The following is a 27,701-nucleotide window of genomic DNA, read 5'->3' as shown; positions in this document are numbered from 1 at the left end:
AGATACAATAAAGTATTATGCTATTTTTTTTAGCATTAACAGCCTGTAAATTTTCCCACTGCTAGGCTAAAGGCCTCCTCTCCCTTTGAGGAGAAGGTTTGGAGCATATTCCATCACACTGCTCCAATGCGGGTTGGCAGAATACACATGTGGCAGAATTTCGTTGAAATTAGACACATGCAGGTTTCCTCACGATGTTTTCCTTCACCGCCGAGCACGAGATGAATTATAAACACAAATTAAGCACATAAAAATTCAGTGGTGCCTGCCTGGGTTTGAACCCGAAATCATCGGTTAAGATGCACGCGTTCTAACCACTGGGCCCTGTTGACTGGATATTATATGAAACAAGCACACTACTAACATATCTTTACGTACATCCAATACTATTTCTTAGTATACATAAATCTAGGTGACATAACGTGTACAATTTTTAGATACAAAAATAAAGTATGTAGTCCACTGCCAATGCTCTATCTTTAGATGCATTATATAATATTCTAAGCTCGATCACTCGAATAATAATAACAATAGTATTAATGTTACCCCTGTGTTCAAACACACAGCACGCACGCACAATCCACACACACAGATTCACTCTTGATTTTTAAACTTCATAGTCCGAGGGCAGGCAATCTGACACGGCCGAATAGATTAGTCGTAGGTCTGACGGCTATACGTGCTTACAGAGGCACGAGAGTGTGCCTAATCCAACTTCCTAACTCCTTTGCTGCTGTGAATTTATCGATGGAAAACCCAAATAACTTTTAAGCTTGACCCCGAATTTGAACCCAGGACTCTATCTGCTCTTATGTGTTTGATGAAGATTTATAAAATGTGTATATGAGACAAACGTGTACATAATTTAATAAATTGAAATTTATGCACATATGTACCGTATTTAGAAAATAGTTTATTGGAGCAACAAAAAAAAACGGTACATGGAATATACGTATGGAAACATATTATTTGGGCTACATTATTAATAAACTACAAGTATACTGTACATTCTCAATATAATATTTGTATGTATCATACCTAAAATAACAAACAGTACGATAATTTATTATAAGCTATGTTTACTAAAATGTAACTACAATAACTTCTAATGAATAGTAAAAACTATCACGGTCTATGCGTAACGACGTGACATCGTAAATAAAGCGTTATCACGATCAAGCTTCAAACCTACATTCGACGGAACTTAAAAAAAAAAACTAAACTTGATGATTTATTTAAAGTCCGTAGATCCCTTATCTGCCACCTCGTGTTATCTCATTGCGTGTTTCCTAAATAATTAATGCAATATAGGGCATCGATTGTGAGGTGACGGAGAACGCGGGGCGGGGCCTGAGGTGCGGGGGTGCGCGCGACTCACGCACGCGATTGGCTGTCACGGCTGCGTGAGTGCGTACCCCCTCTCCCGCGTGCGTGTGCCTTCGCGCGCCTCTCAGTCAACGTCCGGCCGTCGCGCGAGTAGCACGTATCGCTCCACCCCGTTTTACGTACGACCGCGTCTACCTCCCGTTGTTATAGCTTTATCAGTTTCATTTAAATTGGGACTAAATTATCTGTCCATATGGTTCATCTCGTAGATATATTTCGTTCGGCGAAAATTGACTATCCGCCGCCTGTTATTGTAAGTAAAGTTTATTGTTATGTAAGTGTTTTGTTTATATTTATTAAAAAAAGTTTTTTATTTTCATTTCATTTTTTTTATTATTTTTTTTTTCAGAAAGCGGTGGACAGTTTTATACTTTATTATTATATGCAGTTATCTATAAAAGTGAATTCATAAGAAAAAGTGATCGGTCACATGATTATTGTTTGTTTTGCGTGACGCGCATTTTGTTTACATACAGCATAAAGTTACATAAAAATTAGTTTAAAAGCAGTTCGCGCATAAAGTCGTATTATTATAAGTTGATTATTATTTTTAATTAAAAAACATTTTATTAAAAGTTTTTTGTTTTATAAATATAACAAGAATTGATTACAATACAGTATCATTATTTTATACTTTTTGTAGTTTTATTTATTTAATTAATTAACCGTCCAATTTATTTCATTAACTAATATTAATTTCCTGCAATAAAAAGTTTTACTAAGTGATCGTAATATTTAATATCGTATTGTAATATGTACAGTGAATTTAATAAAACATAAATCGTTCGTTTATGTTCAAGAAAACCCTGTTCTTTGGTATACTGTTAAAATATCCAACTTCTAATCTTTTATATAACATAAGACGGAGTAAACTTAAATCTTCTACAAATATATTAAATATATATAGCATATAAAAATATTGCCCAGTGAGGTTGACCTACTACCAAAATTATCCTTACAAAAATTCCAAAAGACATTTCCCAATAGATATATTAACAAGGATAACTAAGAGTACTTATACAGCTATTTCATAAGTTGGCACAAGCGACCCCACTTCGCTTGTTCATAGGCTATACAAGATATCATAATGCGTTATGGATTCCTAAACTGTTGGGTCAGTCGTAAGCACTACATAAAAACTTTTATCATGCCCTAACCAGACCGGTTGGGTTGAAAGTTCTGGAAGAATGTCCCTTCCACGCCCCATTACTTCGGCGAGTTAGTGTAGAAACTTCATTTTTTATAAGTTTTGGGGTTAGTGTGTGGTGATGATAGAGACACACTAACTTTTCCTCGGCACCGCTCTAGTGAGTTAGGTAGGTTTTCCTAATTTGAGGGTTCCGCGACTTGGAAAGTTTTGAAGGATTGTTTTCTGTTTTATCGCAAAAGGGTGTGACTTTTCGAGTTTAAAGTTTATCATTTCCTTCGTTTCTTTGTCCTTTAATTTTATTTACTTTAACACCATCTTATTTGTCTTCTCAGCGTTAAAAGACTTTTACTTCGCAATAACTTTTATTCGTTCATAATTATAATAATCAATGAGCATCCAAAGACATTAAAGTTGGTGAAAGCAAATTTTCTATAAAGACTTGATATAAAAAATAAGCATAATATAAAGGAATAGCTCAGTGGTTCGTGTATAATCATACGATTTAAAGGTTCGCAGGTTTGATACCAATGCTGATGCTATACTGGTTTCTTTTACGACATGTGATAAATATAACTTTACCCGTAATGTTCACATAGAAAAAAATTATATATTAATTAACCTTGAAACTCACATCGTTATATTTGTTTCACGTGAAGATTTATTTTATATAGTTTTTTATCACGTTTATTACTTCTAAAATCACAGAATTGTGATTAGCATATAAATAATCCCAAACGCTTCGATACCAATTTGTTATTACTAACGGTACCCTTCTTGGTTTGATAAAATATTTTATTCAAATAATACGATAAATTTAAATTTAACATACATAAGTTTATTGAAATAGAATACGTAGTTGATGTTCGAATGAACAATTACGCGAAGCCGTTTAAGCCCGCCAGTTCTATACAAATTCATAACTAAAACAGAATATATAATTCGCCAACATTTATTAATATCAGACCCACACTGTTCCTCAAATGGAATGTAACGAAGTTTGTGACGACAAATTCCTTGGGTATTAAATTTTTGCAGTATCTAAACCACCCTTTGACCGCTAGTCGATTATTATTATATCAAATTACTTAATAAATTTTGTTTTGGTTCAGGATTGGCCACTGAATTGTAATTTATGATCGGTTTTACTTTCCAACAAAATCTAATAATTTGTTTTTGAAATTTCTCCGGTGGAACCGCATCGGCTTTTAAACTTTATTAATTTAATATTATGTGCTAATTTTGCCTGTTTGACTTTAGATATTTTGACTACATACAAACCCAGAATGCCTTTATCTTTAGTTTAGTTTTTAATTATTATGTATTATTTAACGTAGCTACTTATATATTTAAATTCAGATTTAATGTAATAGTACTAATCACTTATCTTTTTTAATTAATATTAATCCTTAAACGGACTAGGCGAGGATGTCAAAGCATTATACAAAAGATACTTCCTATCAAGATGCTTCGTGATTTATTTTTATGTATTATAATTAAAACAGTAGCATAATTATATTCGACGACGAAGTTTCGTAATGACTTAATCGTAATTAATCGGTCACATAAATATCACTCGATTTTTTCAATATCAAAATACACCTGAGTGTGCTTTCCAAACGATTCTCTCGTTCCGTTAAAAATCTTGGTGCTCCATTACCCTCCGCTAATTCCCTACGGGGAAAGTTAAAAAAGTTTTGTAGGTCAACACGGACCTTAAGAATAGACAAGGAAATTTATTATTTTTAATAATATTCATATTTTAAGGAACAATGTTGTTTTTTCTCTGCTTTTACGTTTTTTTTTTCTGTTATCATTTCCCTTTGCTTGCACTTTCATTTATGCTTAAACTAACATTTCGATTCTTCTTTGTTTTCAGTGCGTTTTCAGGCGTTTTGAAATTAGTTGCGATCAGGTAAAACCAAGTCCAAAAGTGTAATTTCTTCTTCTTAACTCAAACGTGCAAGAAAATATAAAATTATGAATTCTATCCATCAAAAACAATTTCATAAAATAATTTATTGACACAGACTATAAATAACAAGCGGAAACCGATGAATAAGTGGTCAATTAAATAAAGAACAGCCAAATAACATTATTCATTTTGACATGTTGGTGACCTGGTTTCCTAGCAACGATGACACAATGACAATTGTCAATGTCACCGCATCAAACATGGCTGCGATTCCGAATGGTTTATTCAATTTGACAGCAGAAGATAGACGTGTTGTTTTACGCCATTCTCTATCAAGGGATATTTTTCGAATGTCAAGCAATATTTATAATATGACTCTTTGATAGAAACACTTTGAATATTAAAGTTTACGGCATTCTATTTTTAAATTTTGACTCAATTTAGAATGTTAATTCAAAGCTCGAGGAGACTAAATTCAGTAGATTAATTATTGTAAGTTTATTTCAATTGTTCTTGTATGAATACTTTAATTTAAGAACGACGTTTGACGTTTCCTCTTCAACAAAACATTAGGGGTAACTTTATTTTAAGAAAAGGTTTTAGATCTTTTGATCTACCTTTCTGATTGCTTAGGTATTTCTAAAGCATTTCTTCGGAACCGTACAAAATAAATTTACCGAAAATAACACTAAAAACCTTCATCGCTAGACAGAAATAAACTACAAAAGTGAAACGTATTTATACGAGTATATTTTTGTGTGGGATTAAACTCATTTAGGAGATTTTAATAAAATTACTTCCCTACCTACAGATCACATTAACTCACGAAGGTGCGCCCCTCCACGTTTAATTATCGGCGTTCATATTGATGCTCGAACTTACAAAATGTCTTGTATGATTTATTATTTCATTAACTTTGATTTAAGTTTTAACTTTAGTTTAACGTAGCACACATCCTTTAGTGAATAGATCTATACCAATTCATAGTATCTGATTTATTTAATAGTTAATTTTCACAAGATTAGCAGGATAACAAATGTTACCATACGCTTGTCAGCGCTTAAAGAAGTCCTTCTAACACACAATTTCTGCGAATCCCTCATCATCAATGTAAAGTTATATCATATTGGATACTTGTTTGGAAATGAATACACTGATAATAACTTCGCGTAACTCATTCCCTAATTGAAAACTTCGATCCATTAGTTTCGAGACGATGACAATACAAGTTCATTAGATACCCTTGAAAATTTATATCATAATTGCTCAACGTCTTATTTACAACAATCTATGTAATACTAACAGCTTGATTGATTTACACGCATACTAACTTAATATCAAGATAACCAGATACTAGAACAAGATAATACGCCGTTATGTTAACTAAACGTACTATTATTCAAACAGATGCTGATTGATACAAGCTTTTGTCAGATAAAATAAAAAAAATACTTTTTTTAAATGTTCTTATATTATGTTAAATTATTAATTTTAGAATTTATTCAAATGTACAATACCTAAACTGGCATTTTTTTAAATTATTATTTTAAGCTTTTAGCTAAATATTTACTAAAATATGTAAAAGACAAAAATGCTATTTACATGTATTTACTTGTATCCAGGATGCTGATGTTATAACCAGTATGAATTCTCATACCTGAGCCTAAGGATGTCCAAAACAGTTCCTCGATAGTTACTTAGGTATACGCTAGTTAGGTAGTCTCTTAGAGGTTAGGATGACGTTTTAAATATATATTTTTTTATGTGATAACCACTCATATCACATATAATTGTTATCATAGTTGTTGCTTTAATAACTTAGGGTATAAATTTAATACAAGCGTTAAGAGCTGAGCTTATTAAATGTTTCCAAAGAATAAATATAATAAAATTCCTTTAATAAGTCCGAAATTAACTAAAACAATACGATTTATCTAAACACTACCTACTATCTACTAAATAAATGCTTAGGATTAATACCCACGATCACAAAATATTATAAAGTAACGTATTCGGTTACATTTTATATTTATACATCAATTCTTTTTTTAAATGTCACCCACCCATACATAATTTATACACACATGTACACATACGTACAAACATGACACGTCATTTGTAGCATACTGTATAATAAATTAAAAGAATACCATTTTTATTTTGGACTCTAAATTAACCTTTTTTTTCTCGTCTTACTCGGTTTTTCATTAAACAACTCATATCATTACTTAGATAAGAAACCTAATTCAGTTCAAGACATAAAAATAATATTAATTTATTTATTTAAAAAATAAAAAAACATATTTAATTTATTAACTATTTATTAAATGAACATTAAGACTTACAAATGGAAATATATCGTAGATCATAAGTAATAAAATATGTAATAGTATATTCACATACCTTTATGACTTTTATGACCGCTATACCAACAGCTTCTAACGTAATGAAATAAATTAAGCATATAACAGTCGCCTTTACGTCAATGAAGTTAAATATCAGAATGGCATGAGAGTTTTTAAATGTAAACACGAAGCTACCACAGTTCAAAGCAATGTAGATATTGCGGTGTAAAAGCGCGGATAACATCTTTATTGACTAACATTAGTTTACGAATTAAAGTGATTGGACTTAGTAACATTCATTCATTTAGCTCCAATGCTTTTGGAATTTTATAATGATAACCGCAATTACATGCATTTATATAGTGTTATAGCTTAACGGCTATCATGGTCTAATCCCGAATTTATACGACTGTAGGTTGTAGAGTTCTGGCTTCGAACCCCGTGTTTACACCAGAGTAAATTATTTTTCATGATCATAAGTCGAAATCACTATCGGTACATAAGCCTAGCCAACTAATACGGTAACAATTTCCTATATTATATTTTTTTATTTTCTATACAAGTATTGAGTCGAGATGGCCCAGTGGTTAGAACGCGTGCATCTTAACCGATGATTTCGGGTTCAAACCTAGGCAGGCACCACTGAAATTTCATGTGCTTAATTTGTGTTTATAATTCATCTCGTGCTCGGCGGTGAAGGAAAACATCGTGAGGAAACCTGCATGTGTCTTATTTCAACGAAATTCTGCCACATGTGTATTCCGCCAACCCGCATTGGAGCAGCGTGGTGGAATATGCTCCAAAACCTTCTCCTCAAAGGGAGAGGAGGCCTTTATCCCAGCAGTGGGACATTTACGGGCTGCTAATGCTAATGCTATACAAGTATAAAAGTGCAGTTGCAAAAATAAAGGCACATTTCAATGTACGTATCATATTTCAACTGTATATCATATATACCTACAGCGAGGCGGACACGCCCACAGCTAAATATAGGTCATCTCTTTTCATCCTAACTGCAAAGAATGAAATAGCTAGTACCTAATAAGTTGAAGCTGCTTTTAATTTAAGGATTTTTTGTCATTGGTCCAGCTAGTACCAGAATTTTATTAAGAACTTATACCTACTCGTTATGTTTTTATTTATTTAATTAAAATCAAATTGTAACAAACAAATAACATTGGTTCCCAAAAAATGTTTATTTAAATAGATAATAAACCTATTTTTTAATGTTCTAATTTTTTTTCTTAATTATTTTCTCATGAATATTGAGAATAAGGAAGTACGTATTTGTATTATTAACCATTTCATTGTATACGTATTGAGTATACAATAAAAACATGCAATGCTATTTTAGTAGAATTCACTTCGTGTCTCACTCAGGTTGTCAGCCGAATTACGGTGATATACAATTTTGATACGTGTATCTTATACCTTTTATAATTGTAAAGGTCAATGTCGCATATCTCATTCTGGCATTTCAGGTTTGCTTTCGGCTGTGAGTTTCGGGTTTCTTCTTACAGAATACCTCAACTATCTAGATTTCATTTAAATTTGGTTAATATAATATATATATATATAATATATAATATTAATTTGGTTTTATATTAAAATGGTTACTGTTTCACGACCTCCTCCTCCTCCTCTGCCAACTTCCAAACTCCGTACACAAAAAACTCTTACACGTGCACTTCTCGAGATAAAAAATCAATCAAATTTTATTAGGTTGACCCGAGATTCGAACCTACGTACCCGGTATCTGCAGCAGTATAAGGTAGTCATTTGACAAACGAGGAAGCATAAGCACAAAGCTCTTTGTAGTAACGTTTACGGCATAACCTATCAACCCCATTTTAACTCCCGTATGGCACACAAAGTTGACCTCGTAAGTTAGAAGAATGATGTTAATACTCATTATAGGCTATAAACGCACTTATCATAAATGAAAATGGATAATGTATAAAATCCACATTTAAGCACTAAAAGACGCAATCCACATTTTGACGTAAAACTTACTATAGAGTTAGTTGTGTACAAGAATAATGCGAATGTTGCAATTTTTAAATATAAACTGGTGTTAATTTGTCAAACCAAGATTCGATTAACATTGTGGTAAATCATATCACTAAAAAAATGTTGTACGTTCTATTTTTGTATTTTGGATCGAACAGTTAATGAGACAGCTTAATAAAATTACTGTCATTTAAATTATTGACGTTTCCCATATTAAATTATTAAGAAGAATTTACTTGTCTTTGTAATATTGAATTTTTAGAATAAACGGCAAACCTCCCGCGCAAAAACTAGTAGACCGTCTGTAAAAACAGGAAATAGGAATGTGGACGAATGCAAAAAGAATGCTTTGGAAATAATCTATTCGAACATATTTATTCTTCTAGCTACCTACTCTGACTGTGCAAACAGGTATTAGAAGCTTCGAGATTTAATATTTTATCTTTATAGAATAATCAATGAGGTAACATTCCAATACAAGTACGAATCGGTCACTCATCTCATAACTCATCCTGCACATTCTATTTGCGAATTCACAGAATTTGTTTTTTTATTTAATAATTTATTCTATGTGACATATCTATTAAAGATAAGATCATTGTGATTTATCTTTTCTATAGAATATTCACGAGAAATTATACCTGAAGATGATTTTGCTATTTGTAATATTTTTAATCTAGTCTCTGATAAAACTCACAACATATCAGATAAATATGTTTAGAAAATGTTCGTTGAATTTTGAAATTTATTATTAAAAATAGGTTCGCGGTAGTATCTGTACTTATGATACTTATATTTTACATTTACATTATCATTCCATACATTTGGGGCCGAAAATAGGAATCACAGTAAATAGAACCTGAATTTTAGCCAAAGATTACATGTTTAAATCTGTACAATTGTTTAATATTTAAAATGAATCTCACAGATAAAAACATCGTTAGGAAAATTTCACGTGTTAGGCGAAACGTGCCATATAGTAGAAACCACCCTAGCGCTACTGAAATATGCTGGAATTAAACTTGTTGTGACACATATTTTGCCTCGCAATATTACCTTGCGACATTTACAATATTTATAGGTAGTTCACACAGTTCCTAAAACATTAAAAAATTGGGCAATAATAACGGAATACATATTTTTTTCAATAGCATACTTCTTGACATGTATTTTCTTACTTATTCGACGGCAATGAGTTGCAATATGAAAATCAAATACGCCTTTTAGTTCCAATTAATTAATCAAAACATGAACTATTGAACTTCAAATTATTGTTACATAGTTGAAAGTATTCTCTTCAACGCTGAGTTGTGGGTAATTATGCGAACTCGGTAGAATGCAGTGTGTTTTAGAATACATTAACTGTGGCAAATAAACTGTTATCGGCATTCAGGGGCGGAACGAAGCGAATAGTTACTCTATTGTGTTACTTTACTTGCTTCGGTTTAGCGTTTTGATCGTGTCATTGTTATTCAATTAAGATCTTAACTTGATTTTAGATATAAATTCAGGGAGTTTTTGTTTAATCACTGTTAGAAATTTAGGCCGAAATTAGGTCACACTTCATAAACTCCTCAGGCTCACTTAGAGATGGAGCGTGTAATCTATCTAACACTGTGATAACAAGTATGTAATTGAATTAACATTGAGATTTACTATTCGAGTGGAATCGTATGAACAGTTTTGATCATCGTCTATCAATATGACATTAAATTGAAAACTACCAACTGTTCGTAATATCAATCCAGAAATTAATTAAGTTTACGGGGCTTGTTTCAAAATTATCGAATAGCAGCTAGATGCTTTTTTGTCATCTATATAATTTATCGACCACGTCCATTGTATCCAAAACTAGTATCCAGCGGTACGATGACGCTCGACTTCGAATCGACGGTGTTCGAGACGTGCTCACGCGACGACAACAATTAAATTCAAAAGTTTTCTTCCGTCCACTCGTGTTTCTCCCAGCATGTTGTTACTCATTCAAATTCACCTGGTCGCAATGTCGCCTTGTTGGCAAAGAAAACTAACAAAAGGGCAGGCCGCTTCGAGAAAGCTGCGATTTATCGATGAGCGGCCTGCAGAGGGCTAACGTCACCGTACTCACTTGTATAAGAAACATTAAAAGTTACAACACGTGAGTTCCAGGTTTTAGTTTACAACAATAACTTTAATGCTTCAAAATTAAAGGAAGGTGTATGGATATATCATTTCCATTTGTGAAATATTTACCGAAATGTGTGAAAACATTCCAGTGTCCTAAATGTTTTACCCGTCACTTTACTGGGCGTATCATCAGTTCTACGGTAGTAGTTGTATAAGTGTCAAACATGAAATAATACTATATTTTGCATTTATAATCAGTAAAAAATCTAATATTACAAAACATAGTATTTTCGATGGCCTCCGTGGTCGAGTAGTGTGTACACCGGTTTTCATGGGTACGCCACTCCGAGGTCCCGATCCGTGTCGATGTAGAAAAAGTTCATTAGTTTTCTATGTTGTCTGGGTCTGGGTGTTTGTGGTACCGTCGTTACTTCTGATTTTCCATAACACAAGTGCTTTAGCTACTTACATTGGGATCAGAGTCATATATGCGATGTTGTCCGATATTTATTTATTTATCATTACAATAATTTTCTAGACGTGAAACAAAAGAATTTTAAGAGTCTGGCCTATTTTCATATAGCAATGTATTACTATATGTTTTTACACTTAATCATACACGATAGTGTAAGTTCGAAGATACTTAATATATTAAAAGCCTATGAACAATCATAATTTAAGTAATTAATTATAACAATTTTTTATAGTAAAGATGAAAATCAACCACGCATATTAAGTTGCATAATGTTTACGAAGGGAAATAAAAATACTTCATATTGCATACAAAATACAAACTAACAATCTTTATTATATTCTAAGCCGTTGGTTAAGAGCTAAGTGTTGAATTGAAAATTGTTGATTTTTATTTGTTTAGTAAGATTTTTTTTTTCTTTACAGATGAACCGGGCAATACAGGTGAAACCAGCGGACAGCGAAAATAGAGGAGGTAAATTTTTACTTTATATATCCATTGAATAAATAATATATTTGAGAATTATTTCATAATACAAAAAAAAAAAAAAAATATTCTATGTTTCATATACACTATTTCCAGACTGGTATAATTCTAACTATAAAAACTATAAAGAATGAATTATTTAATTAATATCATAATATAATATATATATTTATATGTAACACAATTAACAGATTAAATATTCGTAGTTATCATTTGAAAAAAGTCATAAAATATGACTAGTCTCAACTCATATTTACTCAACATGTTTTCTTGTTACATTTTATACGAAAACTTAACCAATTGTTCCCTTCCGTAATAGAACACGTCTACCCTCTTGAAATAAAGGGGCCAAATCCACTCGACCTGAGCGGAAAATCTTTGGTAACTTAAGTAAAAATTTCATAACAATTTATTGGGGCCTCAAGTGCCCAACGTGACCGTTGACTGGTTAAATATTGATATTGCTTCCAATTCACAAATCAAATTATATTACGCTGGGTTATTTTTGAAAATGTCGGCAAATGACGAAGGTAGAAACTTTCTATAAATATTGTTCGGAATCGACGACATTATTATTAACCGAATAATAATTTTAAAATTATATTTATTAATAACAAAGGAATAGCTCGATTTATGATTACATTTGTAGTTAACAAACAAACCTAAGATTGGTGAGGTTACAATCTATTTTTAAAAACATTAAACGCTAAATTAAAATCTAATACGACTATTTGAACTTAAATTGAATTACAAAATTCGAATTATAATGTAAAATCAAAGTATTAAACGTCAATCAACTTCGAAAAAAGGTAAATAAAAATTAACAAATATATATTAAAATATTTACTTGATATATTAAATTGTTTTACAAAAACCACTACTTCTGTCAATAAAACAACTCCACCCTCGTTTCTATGGATTAATAATTTGTGACCACCATTAAATGTATTCCAAAGTGAACCCCCAAGGAAATTATTGAAACTTAACCACGGAACGTCTCAGTGAGGGGACGCAGCTATTAAAATAACGGTTAATATCGATTTTATTTAAACTTATTAAAGTCGTTTATAAATATGATGTCTCGATTCAAATTTTAATCTACACAGAGAACATTTCATGTTGATATACATACATATTTGTTTGATATTAATAGACCACGGCACCCTCTGGCCGTTCACAAAGTTAGTGAGAATGTTGCGTAATAATATGTGTATTATAAATAGAAAAAGTTTTTATATTTTCCATTTTCCGCGACTCACGACTAGATGGCGCTGCAGTTCATACAAGTAGCGACTTCTATGCGTTCAACCGATCGCTATAACAATTGGTATTCATTACGGAAAATATTTTAGCGTGAATCGTATCGGATAAAAGCATACAAATAAATGCAATGAGACTTTCCAATGCAGTTAGCTTGTTATAATATAAATGTAGTCCAAAATAAAGGAATTATATTTAATATTTTTTCAACGGAATATTAAAAAAATATATAGCTTATAAATTTCAAAAGGCTATATAAGCGTTTGTCTACAGCTTCTTCTACGTATTTTATTGATTATTCATTTAAACTTTGCCACCCTCGCTCGGCCTTGTTTCCAATTGAATTTCCAAAAACCCTTTCTCACTAAGATTGCTACTATTGAAGGAAAAATAGAATGCCTAACAAATTTTAAATTTAACGTCTTTGTAATTCCGCAAATTCGAGTGAGTTTAACTCTATTATATTTAACAGATTCCCTTTCGTTATTTTAGAACTTATCTAATGCGGATTACGATTTTTATATGAAGTTCTATCTATCTATCATAATTAAATTTATTCGAGTAAGCTTTACCAGACATATATTTTTAATATAAGATTTTTATATTTCGGATGGATTCCTCATATTGTGCACGCCCGTCTGGGTGGGCACCACCTACTCATAATATATTATAATATATGATGAGCGGTATTGTTGTGTTTTGGTATAAAGAAATGAGCCTGAGTAACTACACCCACAAGGGACATAACGGCTTAGTCCCCAAGGTTGGTGGCACATTGGTAATGTTGGTTGTGGTGAATATTTCTTACAGCGCCAATATTTACGGCGCTGGCCCATCCGCGAAACCATTACATAAAAAGAAAAATAAAATAAATATAAAGATTTTTGTTGAGTTATTCACACGTTATTAAGCAACAGGTATTTTCCTTATATGATTTTTCCAGATTCATAAAAGTACAATTTTATTTACGAACAAGGCTAATCGCGTGACTGTAGCAATTATTTCGACACCTCATCTAGTAAAATTATCGCAGGTACCACATTTCGGGCGATACAATATCGCGTAACATTTATAACGCCACGCCTGAGTATCGTTATTTAATACATTTCGTTAACATAATAAAAGTAGAAGTTTTCTCGAGTGTAAAAATCCTCCAAACAACATGCAGGTTGCCTACGATGTTTTCTATACCGTCGAATACTAGACATGAAAACTCAGTAGAGTTTGTCTGGTAACCCAAAATGCGCGGTGTTCTTACCACTGGGTCATCTCTATATCTCAATGTAACTATTTCGATGTTTATAGTAAAGCGCGTTATTAATCAAAGAACGATCACATTTCATGGTTTCTGTTCCGGAAAATCAATGTCCCATCAGCATTGATAGTCAATTTACGTGTCACAAAAAGAAATCAAGCCCTCAAACCAAACGGCTGACACGACAAATCGCCCTCTTCAACTTGTAATGGCCCTTCACCCAATCCAATCATCGACTGGTGTTACACGCACGGCCCATCATCTGCGTCAGACCGACAACGCTATATAATTCATAACGCATCGATAGTTACGTGCGTACATCACTAAAAGGCTTTTGATGAGTCGAATTTAATTATTGGCCGGCCTTCCGTGGCTTCGTTGATGGAAAATTTTGGCGAAAATTTTTGTACAGCTTCGTCCTATTTTTATTGAAAATAGATACCTATATGGACTAGCATTTGCTCGGTCCATTTCGTTCGGAGTATTTTATGTACACATTTTGTGCTGTCCCCGTCACGATCGATGCTTTAATATTCTCAAATAACGCATTCGCCTGAACCCATGTTCGTATATCTTGATAGAAGCCTACATTTGTGTCGGTGGGCTAAATTTTATCACTTTGTTACAATTTGTATCAAAAATTATAGTTATTCTTTTTTTTCTATTATTTTCTTAATTTATAGTTTTATTTTGTTATCTATTACCACTTCTCATTTATACATATATCATAAAATGCGAAAGTAACTCTGTCTGTCTGTATGTTGCTCTTTCACGGGCAAGCTACTGAACCTATTGAATGTAATGAAATTTGATATGAAGCAAGTGAGAACTCCAAGGAAGGCCACGGGCTTTTTTATACCTAGCAGTAGACCAATACCTAAAATGCGAGTGAAGATATATTAGGCAATCTATATAAGAAAATACCAATTAAAATAAGAATCCACCAATACTATATCTAGATATGTGGCGACAAAAGCGAGTAATATTTTAACTAATTCGCTTGGTACCCATCACGGTACATTTCAATTTGACAAATAGTAGGCTTAGAAAATATGCAAGATGAATAAATGCATGACTTGCTGAAATATTATTTTAGAGTTCGGTAATAAAATTAAATATTATTATCATTCTGTCTTACGGTGACGAGAGGCTAGTTGAAGATATATCTATTTTGTTTCGTCATTACTCAAAGTGCATTAATATACAATTCATTTACAAGCATATACAGATGAGCCATCTGAAAAGATGCTTGTAGCGAGGAGCCCTTGAATCTCATACTTGCACCGTAATAGGATTGTGTATGACCTTGACCGACTGACAGAGAGTTCGTTAATGTTTCACGTTTGAGCAAATGCCTTCGATGATAACATTGCAAATGTAGTTATAGGCACAAAGGACAATTTAGGTCTCAAGGCGGGCGGGGCATGTCCTTAATATTATGGGTAAAGTAACTACTTATCAACCATTAGCATACATTTTCTATAATGTCTAACGGATATTTGACAAGAAAATTTGCACTATCAATTTAACATTTGACGCTATTAGAAATATATAGTTATATTCATGCAGTTTTGTTCGTATCACTGGCAAAAAAAAAAAATAACTGAACTAACCTAACTTAAAAAAAATAACAACTTATACAGAAAATAATTTGTAAATTTCAACTTTCAAATATCGAACACAATTTTATGACAATTCAAATGAAATTTAATTAAACAAGTTTGAATTTAACATTGAAGGAAACTATTATCATACTACATTCAAAACATTGTTTTACTAACAAAGTCGTAATACTTTTACACGAATTCACACCCGTACGAAAATAATTCAATTCTTCACCTCCGTTTACACGGCAAATATAACTAATTGATGTTAGCACTCATTACAATTGGCTTGTAAATATAAACACGGCACGCAACACCGAAATTCTTTCGTAAATACATTTTTCCTCGAGATTAATTTACTTTAGAGTTACGTGTTCATGTGCTTGTATTAGTTTGGATTTGTTTAGTTAAATGGTTTGACTTTAATAAGGTTATAGCGCTTATGTGTGTATAATGATTTTGAACGGGTGTGTAATAATATTAAAGAATGGAGTTTTATTATATAATTGATTACATTAACTGATGCTGGGCTAAGGCCTCCTCTCCCTTTGAGGAGAAGGTTTGGAGCATATTCCACCACTCTGCTCGAATGCGGATTGGTGGAATACACATGTGGCAGGATTTCGTTGAAATTAGACACATGCAGGTTTCCTCGTGATGTTTCCCTTCACCGCCGAGCGCGAGATAAATTCTAAACACAATTAAGGCACATGAAAATTCAGTGGTGCATTCGCCTGGATTTGAACCCGCAATCATCGGTTAAGATGCACGCGTTCTAACCACTGGGCCATCTCGGCTCTTATATAATTTATTATTGTATCTTTATTTAAACGATTAAATACAATATGTGTCATACCGAATGCAAAAAGTAATGAATAGATTTTTATCATAACATACTTTCACTCAACCATATAACCATTAAATAAAAAAAAAAATTAAGAGAGACTACCCAATTACGTCGGACATATTATAGTGCACAAGTGTGTGCGCAAATACACATGCACATACACATGAAAGAACGTCCTATACGACTTGAAAGATTTGAGCGCAGGGCAAACGATTTAAGCGTTTTCTCTTGATATATTATTATATCCACCTGCATGGACAGAAACACCTCAATAACTTCTTATTGGCTGTACCGGAGATCTGAACACAAGACCTCATTAAGTGTCTCAACTATACAGGTTTCGTGTTAAGAAAAAAACTCGTAGTTAATTAATGTTGCCAAGATGGAAAACTGTAACTTCTGTTTTATTTATTGATCAACCGACAAGAATAACAACTTTAATGAATTCTCCATTCAAAGACCGCCGTGCTAAACTCGGTAACCAGATTTTGCCGCCTCCGTCGTATTCAACCACTAAACATTAATTTGGCAACAAATCTTCACACCAAACAATGTGTACAAGTGTGTGCAAAGCGCACCGTTTAGCGCTGAGCAAGAATTTACAATAATATTGCAACGCTCCGGCCGGAGGCATTCCGAATGAGTGACTCAACTTAGATGAAAAACACCCTAGAAATTATGTTTATTCAACTGAATGTAGCTTAAAATTATTCTACGAAATATTTTAATTGGAATTAATAGTTTTACATTGTTATTTTTTTTCACATCTTATAAAAGCCTTTATTTAACTTCGTTACGTCCAATTTGTAAACATTGTAACTGAATAAAAATGTTGTATATATAGTGAATAAAACCTCAAGATCAAATTTAATGTAACTTTTGTGTTGCTAAACTAGAACGTTTCTGACATACGAAAATCACTTCTTCGCTTACTGAAGTACAACACCAGCGGTGAAGTATATGGAAAAACGTCAATCTTACGGTCAAATCTAGTAAAGCATCTATTATTTCATAGTGATTATTTTTTGTTTATCAACAAACTCGTAATAGAGCAGCGTGATGAAATAAACTCAAAACCTTCCATTTAAGATAAAAGAGCTGTTGGATATTTACGCGTTGATACCATCAACACCAAAATATCAAGCTTTTGTTATAAGTATGTATGTCGGTTATTGAAATTTGTAAACATTCTTGAAACTCAGGGGTTAAGTTTCAAAGTTATAGAATGTCATAAACATATTGCTAATACGCAATATGGGTGTATCGAGACGGGAAGGAAACAGCGGTCGTCACTCGGAAGTTGGAATCTCAGTTGAAGTTAGACCATTTATGGATGAAAATTAAATTTACTTCGAACGTACTGCTAAAATATTTCTTAGTACTTTTTTCAAAATCACGATTGTATATCTTTAAATAAAGGTTTTGTAATGAAATTTATTTTTTTTAAATCTTAAAGTCGGTAATGAGCAATGAATACACAAGTGACTTCCTTGTAATGTTAATCCGTCCAAATTATTTTTTTATTTAAATGGAACCTTGCGGTATAACCCTGGAGGTCTAACTTATTAAAAAAGTATTAACAATATCGGTTCTAAATTTAAAATTTATCATACATATCTTTTTTCAAACTTTATTGTTTATTTTTGAGGAAGATGTACACTGTACAGTTATGCTAAAATACACAATGAGAACATTTAGAAGATACGGAAACCAATCAAGTCTTCACAAATTATTACAAAAACACAAACAAAAGCAGACTCAAATGAAACATGTAATTACGCAACTTATTTCATGTAATAAGTAGGTGTAGGGACCACCGGATGGTAAGTAGTCACCACTGCCCATAGACATTGGGGCTGTAAGCTATAGAAGCCATTCATAACATCACACTAATGCACCACCTATCTTGGGAACTAAGATGCTATCCCTTGTGCCTGTAGTTACACCAGACTTTAAGAATTTATATAAAACAAAAATAAATTAAATAAAAAAGTGTTTCATACATACGCTACTCACACCTAACCCCATCAAACACGGGCGAAGCGGCGTGCGGAAAGAGTACTCAATATAATACAAGACATAAAAATATGTTTGTTGATATTGGAAGAAACATCAGAGTAAGACGTTGAGTGCGGAGCAAGACGTATTAGTACGAGTTAGGCTTGCTAGGAGATATATACACTTTATTTTAAAAATACATTTTGTATACAAGGCTTTTAATAATGTAACACGCGCGAAGTGTAGATGGGTCTGATATGTTTTGGAAAGTATACAGCGAATGGTAACACTCAGAATCTGTCACGTAGCTAACAATGATTTATCACCGTTTGAGTGGCGAATCACGGCGAATTTTATTTATACTAATGAAGAGAAAAAATTATAAAGGTATCTTTATAATACGGTTCAAAACATTTTATAATATTCAAAGTTAGCTATGTTTATGTCAACTATGTCATATCTAAATAATTTAAAAAATATATACATTCACGAAACTAATACGACAAGCCGAGATGGTTCAATCGTTAGATCACGTGAATATTAACCGAATATTGCGGGTTTAAATCGGAATTTTTAAGCACTATCTCATGCTCATCGTCATCATCATGATCAGCCTTTGTCATTCCACTGCTGGACGTAGGCCGCTGACGTCAGATCTGTATCCACTGACCCACAATGGAGCAGCTTAGTGGAATACACTCCAAGTCTTCTCCTCGAAAAAGAGAATAGACTTAACTGAGACATTTTCAAATACAGTAATGTAAGATCGTTATCTCCTCATATTTTTACGTTATTAAGTAGCCTAAATTTCTTGTTCGAAGTTTGAAGTGAAGTGGTCGGCACGTATTGAAACAGGATAGGAAGCGAATTACTGTGGTTGCGACACGGAAGTGGGCGGTGCAGTTGCCAAGGCCGTATTCCTCAGGGACAACACAAAATAAACGTGAATTTTATTTATTGATAAAACTTCAAATAATATGTACTATTTAAATAAGTCCAATCTTAACAGATTACATTTCATCCCAGTTCCATAAAACAAAAAATATCCGCTGTAACAATAATCATTTTTTGAAAAATATTTTAATTCAAATTCTTAATCATAATTTGGAAATCGAACGCTATCCAAATATCTAAACTGAAAGCAATTGCAATTCGAGTAACGTCGTGAACATCATTAAAATACTAGAAGAAGAAGAAAGGCGTGTTCTTCAAGATATTCAACGCGAATAAAGAAAGGGTATTGAATAAGAAAATCGCACTAACGTTACGTCAATGTGATCGTGACCTAATCGCTTTTGTGCCAACTCCGTATTCAACTAGGCATGGTTATTAAATTGCTGCAAGCTATCACCATCTGCACGTACAACTAAGATAGTAGCGGGAAGAGTCAAATTTCTGGATGCCATATTGACAGCTATTATCTTACTAACAGGGACCATTTTAGCGTACTATATTTACGCATATTGTTACAGCTTCTGCGAGAATGTTGAGCCATTATTGCCTTGCTAAATAGTTATTTAAATTCAACACTTGATCTTAATGAATATTGGTGCTGAATTGGGTGCCAGGGATTTTGAATAACGTTTGGTTTGTACTCAAATACAATACTCACATACATCGTATCAGATGCTGAATTAAAAATAATAATATTTTATTAAACTTTTTTTTGGTGGTCGGGCTCTGTGCAAGCCCGTCTGGGTAGGTACTACCCACTCATCTTTCTACCGCCAAACAGCAGTACTCAGTATTATTGTATTCCGGTTTGAAGGGTGAGTGGGCCAGTGTTACTTCAGGTACAAGAGATATAACAATTTAGTTCACAAGATTGGTGCCGCATTGGCGATCTAAGGAATGGTTAATATTTCTTACAAGACCATTGTCTATGGGCGGTAGTGAACACTTACCATCAGGTGGTCCATTTGTGGTCGTCCACCGACCTATACAATAAAAATATATATATTATGTATTGAATTAATGAATACATATAAGATGCTAATGGTGTCAATATTTCGATGATACTTTTGTTTGAAATGAAATAACAGAGTATTAATCTCTTAAGGATGTCTTGTTCATTAGTCTGTGAGTAAATAATGAACTATTTTAGGATGATAAAGAATCATTTCACACACGATGCCACATTATCGTAAGCCAATTTTGAAAATTAATACTTTAAAAAATTAAAAGATTTACTTGCGTAAATCTTTTTAATTTGAATGTATTTTATATCCGTATTTATTCAATAAAAACTCATTAAAATTCTAACCCTTTTCCCAATAATATATGTAGTTCAAATAAAGGCCTTCTTTGAGGTTTACAAAAAAGGATCGTTTAATCAATCAGATTCTCTTTGAAGCTAATTACTGAATGGAACGTAAACAGCAAATTGGGTATGATCAATCATTTCAACGGAATGAAATTATTTGAACCCAGAACGGCTTTAAATTTTAAAATCAATATTTCATTCTATATTACGTCAATTTCGTTTAAACGATTTATTTTAAGAAACGGAATTTCTTTCAAGGCACACAACAAAGAAATATTAATTGAGACTGATGAATACGAGATAGATAATATGAGAAAATGTAACTTACAATGTACAGGGAATAACAAAAATAAAAAGAAGATACATTATAATTTCTTTAAAAAAGATTACAATCCTGTCTCCTCTCTCTCTTCATCTCTCTGTCTCTTTCCCACTCTAATTATTTAATTCATAGAACACCCGTACCCAATGACGTAATACCATCAAAAGTTTTTTTTTTATAGAATCACACTGCTAAAATATTATACTATGTCACATTCCTTATCGAGAACAAAGTGTAATAAGTAGCTATTATGAATAAAAAATAGTGTCTTAGCTTCGCCTGCACATGCATGAGTCAAATTCTAGGTACCCTTTGTTCTGTACACCAGACAAAGTGTATGGAAAATTTCATGCTGATAAGAATTACATCAGTAAACACGTGAGACTAAAACCAATAAACAAATTCACTCGCTCATTTTATAGTATTAGTGGATAGCATAGTTGTGACACAATCGGATATATTACGTATCATTTTTAAACTTTAACATTTACAACATGTTTACAACAGTAATTACCGAACGTTTTTTAAGTGGTACGTACGTAATGACACCAGACACGCAACAGAGAAATAGTTGTCGTTATAAAATTATTTGTATTGATAGTCTTTGATTTATTCATATTTCGTTGTTATATCGTACCGTATCGATTTAAAGAGTGAGACGACTTTCACATTTACGTTAATGCCCCAACTTTTTAAGGCATTATTGTTCAAATGATCATTTAAGTAATATTTAAAAGATTAATTTCAATTTACATCGTATAGTACTGTTTGGCCGATTCGTTAAAAGGTATAACTGATTTGTCATTCCGCACACATTGAAAAATGTTAGTAAAATAAACTTTTACTTCGAATTAACTATCGCAAGTATTTTTATAAATATATTTTTCCGAACAAAGTAATCATAATATAATCTAGTTATTTAAATTATCTGAAATGGTAAAATTGTTACACTGATATGTAATTTGTATTTATAATTCATCTTGTGTTAAAATTAATTTCGTCTAAGTATGTAAAAAAAAGAGAGAGCCGAGATGGCCCAGTGGTTAGAACGCGTTCATCTTAACCGATGATTTCGGGTTCAAACCCAGGCAGGCACCACTGAATTTTCATGTGCTTAATTTGTGTTTATAATTCATCTCGTGCTCGGCGGTGAAGGAAAACATCGTGAGGAAACCTGCATGTGTCTAATTTCAACGAAATTCTGCCACATGTGTATTCCACCAACCCGCATTGGAGCAGCGTGGTGGAATATGCTCCAAACCTTCTCCTCAAGGGAGTGGAGGCCTTTAGCCCAGCAGTGGGAAATTGTAAATTTCCCACTGCTGGGCTGATTATGCTAAAAAAAAAAAATGCTAATGTGCAAAAAAAAATTGTTCTTATTTAGTTTTTAGTTTTTACTGTATAAAAAGTAAATTAATGTTCATTGTAGAACGATCGTTATCTCCTCTGATGTTGAGGAAAATGCAGAGCTTATTCCAAAACACTTTTTGAATTAGAGTTGGTGTTGAATTTCTTTTAACATATGCAGGTTTCCTAACTATATTTTCTACACCATTGAGCTAAAGAATTAAGTAGTACTTGTTCGGATTGTTCTTACCTTTCGATGTAATTACAAGCACTTTTATATACATTTACTTAGTAGGTTGTAATGATTATTATAATTTTAATTTAAAGCTACCACTGGTTCAGAATGTTGATTCTATCGAGAAGAATCGACAAGAACCTTAGTAGTTTCATTTCAGTCAATCAAAAAAAATAACATTGAATATTAATACAATATATTGTATTACATTTGGGTATCTCGTATGGAAATAAACGACTACTAACTCTTTAAATTTAAGTCTTCTATCATTTAGATAATCCTGTACAGTATAATAAGACTTATTTATTTAAAAAAAGAAAAAAACATTATTTTAAAATTTAGTTGTAGGTAAATGAAAATACGGAAACTTGTAGAATATTAACACCCTGCTTCAAGAATGATGTAACTTTGTGTAAAATCAAATAATTCAATACCATTTTTCAAATGATAAAATTCCCTCTTGTTTTATGTGCTACCCTGTCAGACAGATCGCGAAGGGTGCTCGACTAATAAATTGACTTCGTCCTTTCTCATAGAATGTGGTTTGCCATTTAGTTGTCACCACACATTTCCGACGGTAGATCCCATTCTTTTGTTTCATTGTCCATGAGAGCATCAAGGAAACGCGCGTTGACGCAATGATTTAAGCGATCTCCAATAAGATTATGTGGGAAGTCTCTTTGGTGAGAATATGTTTCCAAAAAACGCAATATTGATGCTCATCTGCTTTGAAAAGAAAAGCCATCGGTGACGTATCTGATATTTAAAATGTACGTACGAATTATATTCTCAGAATGATAATGTATTTATTTACTTAATATTTACAGACAAAATTTGAAGCCAAAGTTTGAGCCTTTCAATTCGAAGAGTATTTGCTAAATCAAATAAAGTTTTGAGCAACATTAACAGGAGTTAAGTAAATTAGATTATATGTTTGCTCTTGAAATATTTATTTTCATTTCAGAATGACAATTTAAGCTGTTTGTTTGTATAGATTTGTTCATTTTAAATGATGACGATAATCTACTTCATCGTTCGTTGACTAAGAAATTGTTCTTTTGGGCCGTTTGCCTCTTGGACTATACACGCCTACGGCATGCTTGTAACTTTATTCGTATTTTCGTTAAATAAAGACATAATATATCCCCCTACATTGCTGTTAGTACCATCTTCTGAGATTAAGATTGTATATTTATTAAATATTAAATAATAAAATAAAATTGTACAAAATGCGTCTAACAAGTTTAAAAATTGCAGAAAATTTGATAAAACGATTTAAATATAATTTGATATTTTCAATACATATATTTATATACAATTAATCTATATAATTTTTTTCGTCTAAGCCGTAAACAATTTATAAAAATAAATTGCTAGGCATAACACATTGAATAGTAGTACCAGTGTGTATAACCATAATAATGAATACGTTATATATTAAAAATAACTCACGAAATTCTCTAAGAGATAATGAAAATTTCATATCATCTTAGTAAATCTGATAACACAAATTTTATCTCTAATATTAATAACGTTACTAATATCACGACGTAATTATAACTACGAGTGTGTAGTTAGATTTCCGTCAGATTGACCATATACTAATAATCTTCATATATATATATGTATGTTTGTATGTATTCCATCTCAATGGGATGTTGTGGTTAAGCGTTGACAGTCTCTGATACGCCTATTGCCTGCTAACGTCATATAAGATCGTCGTGACATAACAAGATACATGCCAAATACAATTATCTCTATTGCGTTATCATATGGCATAAGAATAAAAGAAATAATTTCTTAATCAAGTCTGAGTTTTATTGCTTTTTATTTACAATGAACAAATAGTTTAATAAAGTATGTACAAATCAGTATATGTCATTAAGTAAAACCTTTTTGCGTGAGTATTGTCATTTAAGTCGGACGCGCGAAGATTTCAAGAAAACCTTAAAATTTTAATGCCTAAAAACCATCCGTCAAGTAGTGTGTACACCGGTTTTCATAGGTACGCCAATCTGAGGCCCCAGATTCGATTCCCGGCCGAGTCGATGTAGAAAAAGTTCATTAATTTTCTATGTTGTCTTGGGTCTGGGTGTTTGTGGCACCGTCGTTACTTCTGATTTTCCATAACACAAGTGATTTAACTACTAACATTGGGATCAGAGTAATGTATGTGATGTTGTCCAATATTTATTTATCATTTAAAAAGGACTTCGATCAAAAAATAAAACTGTACCAAACAATCTCAATGTAAATAATTTACAACTAATAAATAACCTCAAATTTTAAATGATTATTGAAATGAACTGAGATTTAATTACGAAATATTTTATCAAAATTCATAATCGATTGGTTATTCAATAGGCGAACTCTCTAAAGTTATATTTAATTTTATGAAAGATATGCAAAGCTTGAACCAAATTGAATATCATTATGAAATTCGTAACTAGGTACGAGTACGTTTAACTTAAATAATTTATTCTGAAAATAAAATATTATCATAAAATATTTATTTGGTCAAAGATATATAATAATAATAATAATAATAAACATTTATTGAGCAAATTACACTACTTTCACACAACATAAACAACGAAACATAACATATAAATATCACTTATCCTAAAATACATCAAACAAAAAAAAAAAAAAAAGTAATAATAACTAAAAATACAACTACAACAGAACAAGTTTTAAGAGTAAAAAATTAAAAATTAAAATAATATAAAACAATAAATAGTGTGCAGCAGTGTAATTTAGCCAAAAGGACATCCACTCAGTGAAAAATAGAAACATTGTTGCTTCTACACTGATTTTCAGTGGTCTCCTAATGCTATTGCGGAACTGACAGCGGTAACAATAAAAGAGCGATATTAAATCGATGCAATAAATAATTAAAGAGGAAAATATATATAAATAAATAAAGGCAGCATAAACATAATTATTACCTAGGTACGAGTATATCTGTCGCACTTGCTACGCAGAGTGTGCCGGATCGCGCGGGAGCAGGGCGCAACCTCTTTCTTAATTATACGTAAAATTGTACATAATATTATAAGTGTTTTTAATGCTCACGCGCCCAGTCGGCCCGCGCAGCCCGCAGCGTCTGACGCTCAACCGTAAGCATGTTGTTCGCTTAATTAAAAATATCCAAACGAACACAGAAGAATACATACTGCGATTTGACAATAAATTATAGTACTACATTTTTAAGTATTTGGAAAAGACAATATAAGGTAAGAAGTATTTTTATGACACGAAATATATATAAAATATATGTGATTATAGTAAAATTCAGTTTTATTCGCATATATATTTAATTACACGCTAACATAAAAACCCAATATCTTAATTTAATTCGCTTTATCTTAAAGATATGGATTGAAGAACTAAGGAGTTATGAGATAGGAGCGGTTAAGATGACATCTCATAAAAAACAATGCAGCTGAGCGTGGAAGCCAAGGTCATGGGATCACCAGGCGATAACGTGATTCTTGCCTATAGCAATCGGACCGCAAACCAAACGGGTTCGTGTCGTAAAATTATAATATAAAAATATATATATATATATATATATATATATATATATATATATATATATATATATAGTTAAATATTTTCCATACAAGAGACAAAAACAATAGTTGCGCGTTTAATTTTAAAATTTACATAAATAAAGACGAATACGACTGGCAGAGTTAGTAGTACAAAGATTTTTAGAGACATTCAATACTACTAGATTATGAATGTGGAGATGTCCACTCAATATTGAAATTGGAGCACAAAAGCAAATAGTTGGTATTTTTTGCTACAGCGTAAACGGTAAGTTAGTGGTACCTTAATCGGGCCTACACAAAGCCTTACACCATATAAACCACAGGGAGCAATGAAATATAAAACATTAAAAAAAATACAAAGGAATGTAACTAACATTGAACAAAATAATAAAGATAGAACAAAACAAGAAAACCTCGGCCTCTCGGAACATCTGAAATAATTTCAAATACAAATAAATCACAAAATGACAGAGGAGAAAGATATGTTATCTCTTATACGAAAGTTCCTTGTGCTCTCTATCAGAAAACTATAAATTTGCCGTAGGACTCCACTCGTCGAAATTTTCTTATACTGGTAAAGTTTCAGTCGTAAATATTTTAAAGTAACTTCTAAAGGAAAAGTGACACCGAGTGTTGACGCTTCTGCGGAAAACTTGGAGGTGGCCAGCGCGACAAAATAACCCTGTCGAAACTGAGTCCGAACTTCAAATATAAAAGTTTGGGATGGGATAGTACCAGCGACTCGTTTGTTTTCCAACAATGCATTTCTCAGTATTCCCAGGGGACGGGGACCTTTTGTCATAGTCCTGGATTTGGAAGCGTACGCTCAACAAAGTTAATGCACGTACTCTTTCTAGCCTTGTTTATTTGTGGAATTTTGTTTCCCTGATTTGGAATATATTACGGAAATCTATATCGCATTGATTCAATGAAAAAACAAAGATTACAATATTTTGTATAAAAATTGTTGCAACATTATATTATTATGTGTCTTAAGATACAAGATCTCAGCTTAAACATTTAAAAAGAAACTTGTTCTTAAGTTCAAAACAACATTAGTCGAACGATCTGTAGTTTAAGAAAGCAAAAACTTTGATTGAATAGAAATATCGGCTTCCATGATATAAAAATTCAATAATATAATTT

The 27,701-nt window shown here is 32.1% G+C and overlaps 1 protein-coding gene across 2 annotated transcripts in view; it reads left to right on the top strand.

Annotated features, from left to right (window-relative positions):
• The window catches only part of LOC125066164 (CUGBP Elav-like family member 4), a 571,369-nt gene that overhangs the window by 389,240 nt on the left and 154,428 nt on the right, over positions 1-27,701 (top strand). For both annotated transcript variants that reach the window (XM_047674113.1, XM_047674112.1), the window contains exon 2: positions 11,807-11,855. In XM_047674113.1, the coding sequence (XP_047530069.1) occupies positions 11,807-11,855 (49 nt within the window). The remainder of the gene's footprint in view (positions 1-11,806; positions 11,856-27,701) is intronic.

This window comes from Vanessa atalanta, chromosome 9, assembly GCF_905147765.1.
Source record: "Vanessa atalanta chromosome 9, ilVanAtal1.2, whole genome shotgun sequence".
NCBI classification, from domain to species: Eukaryota; Metazoa; Arthropoda; class Insecta; order Lepidoptera; family Nymphalidae; genus Vanessa; species Vanessa atalanta.
This window is presented reverse-complemented; position numbering and strand designations above follow the sequence as displayed.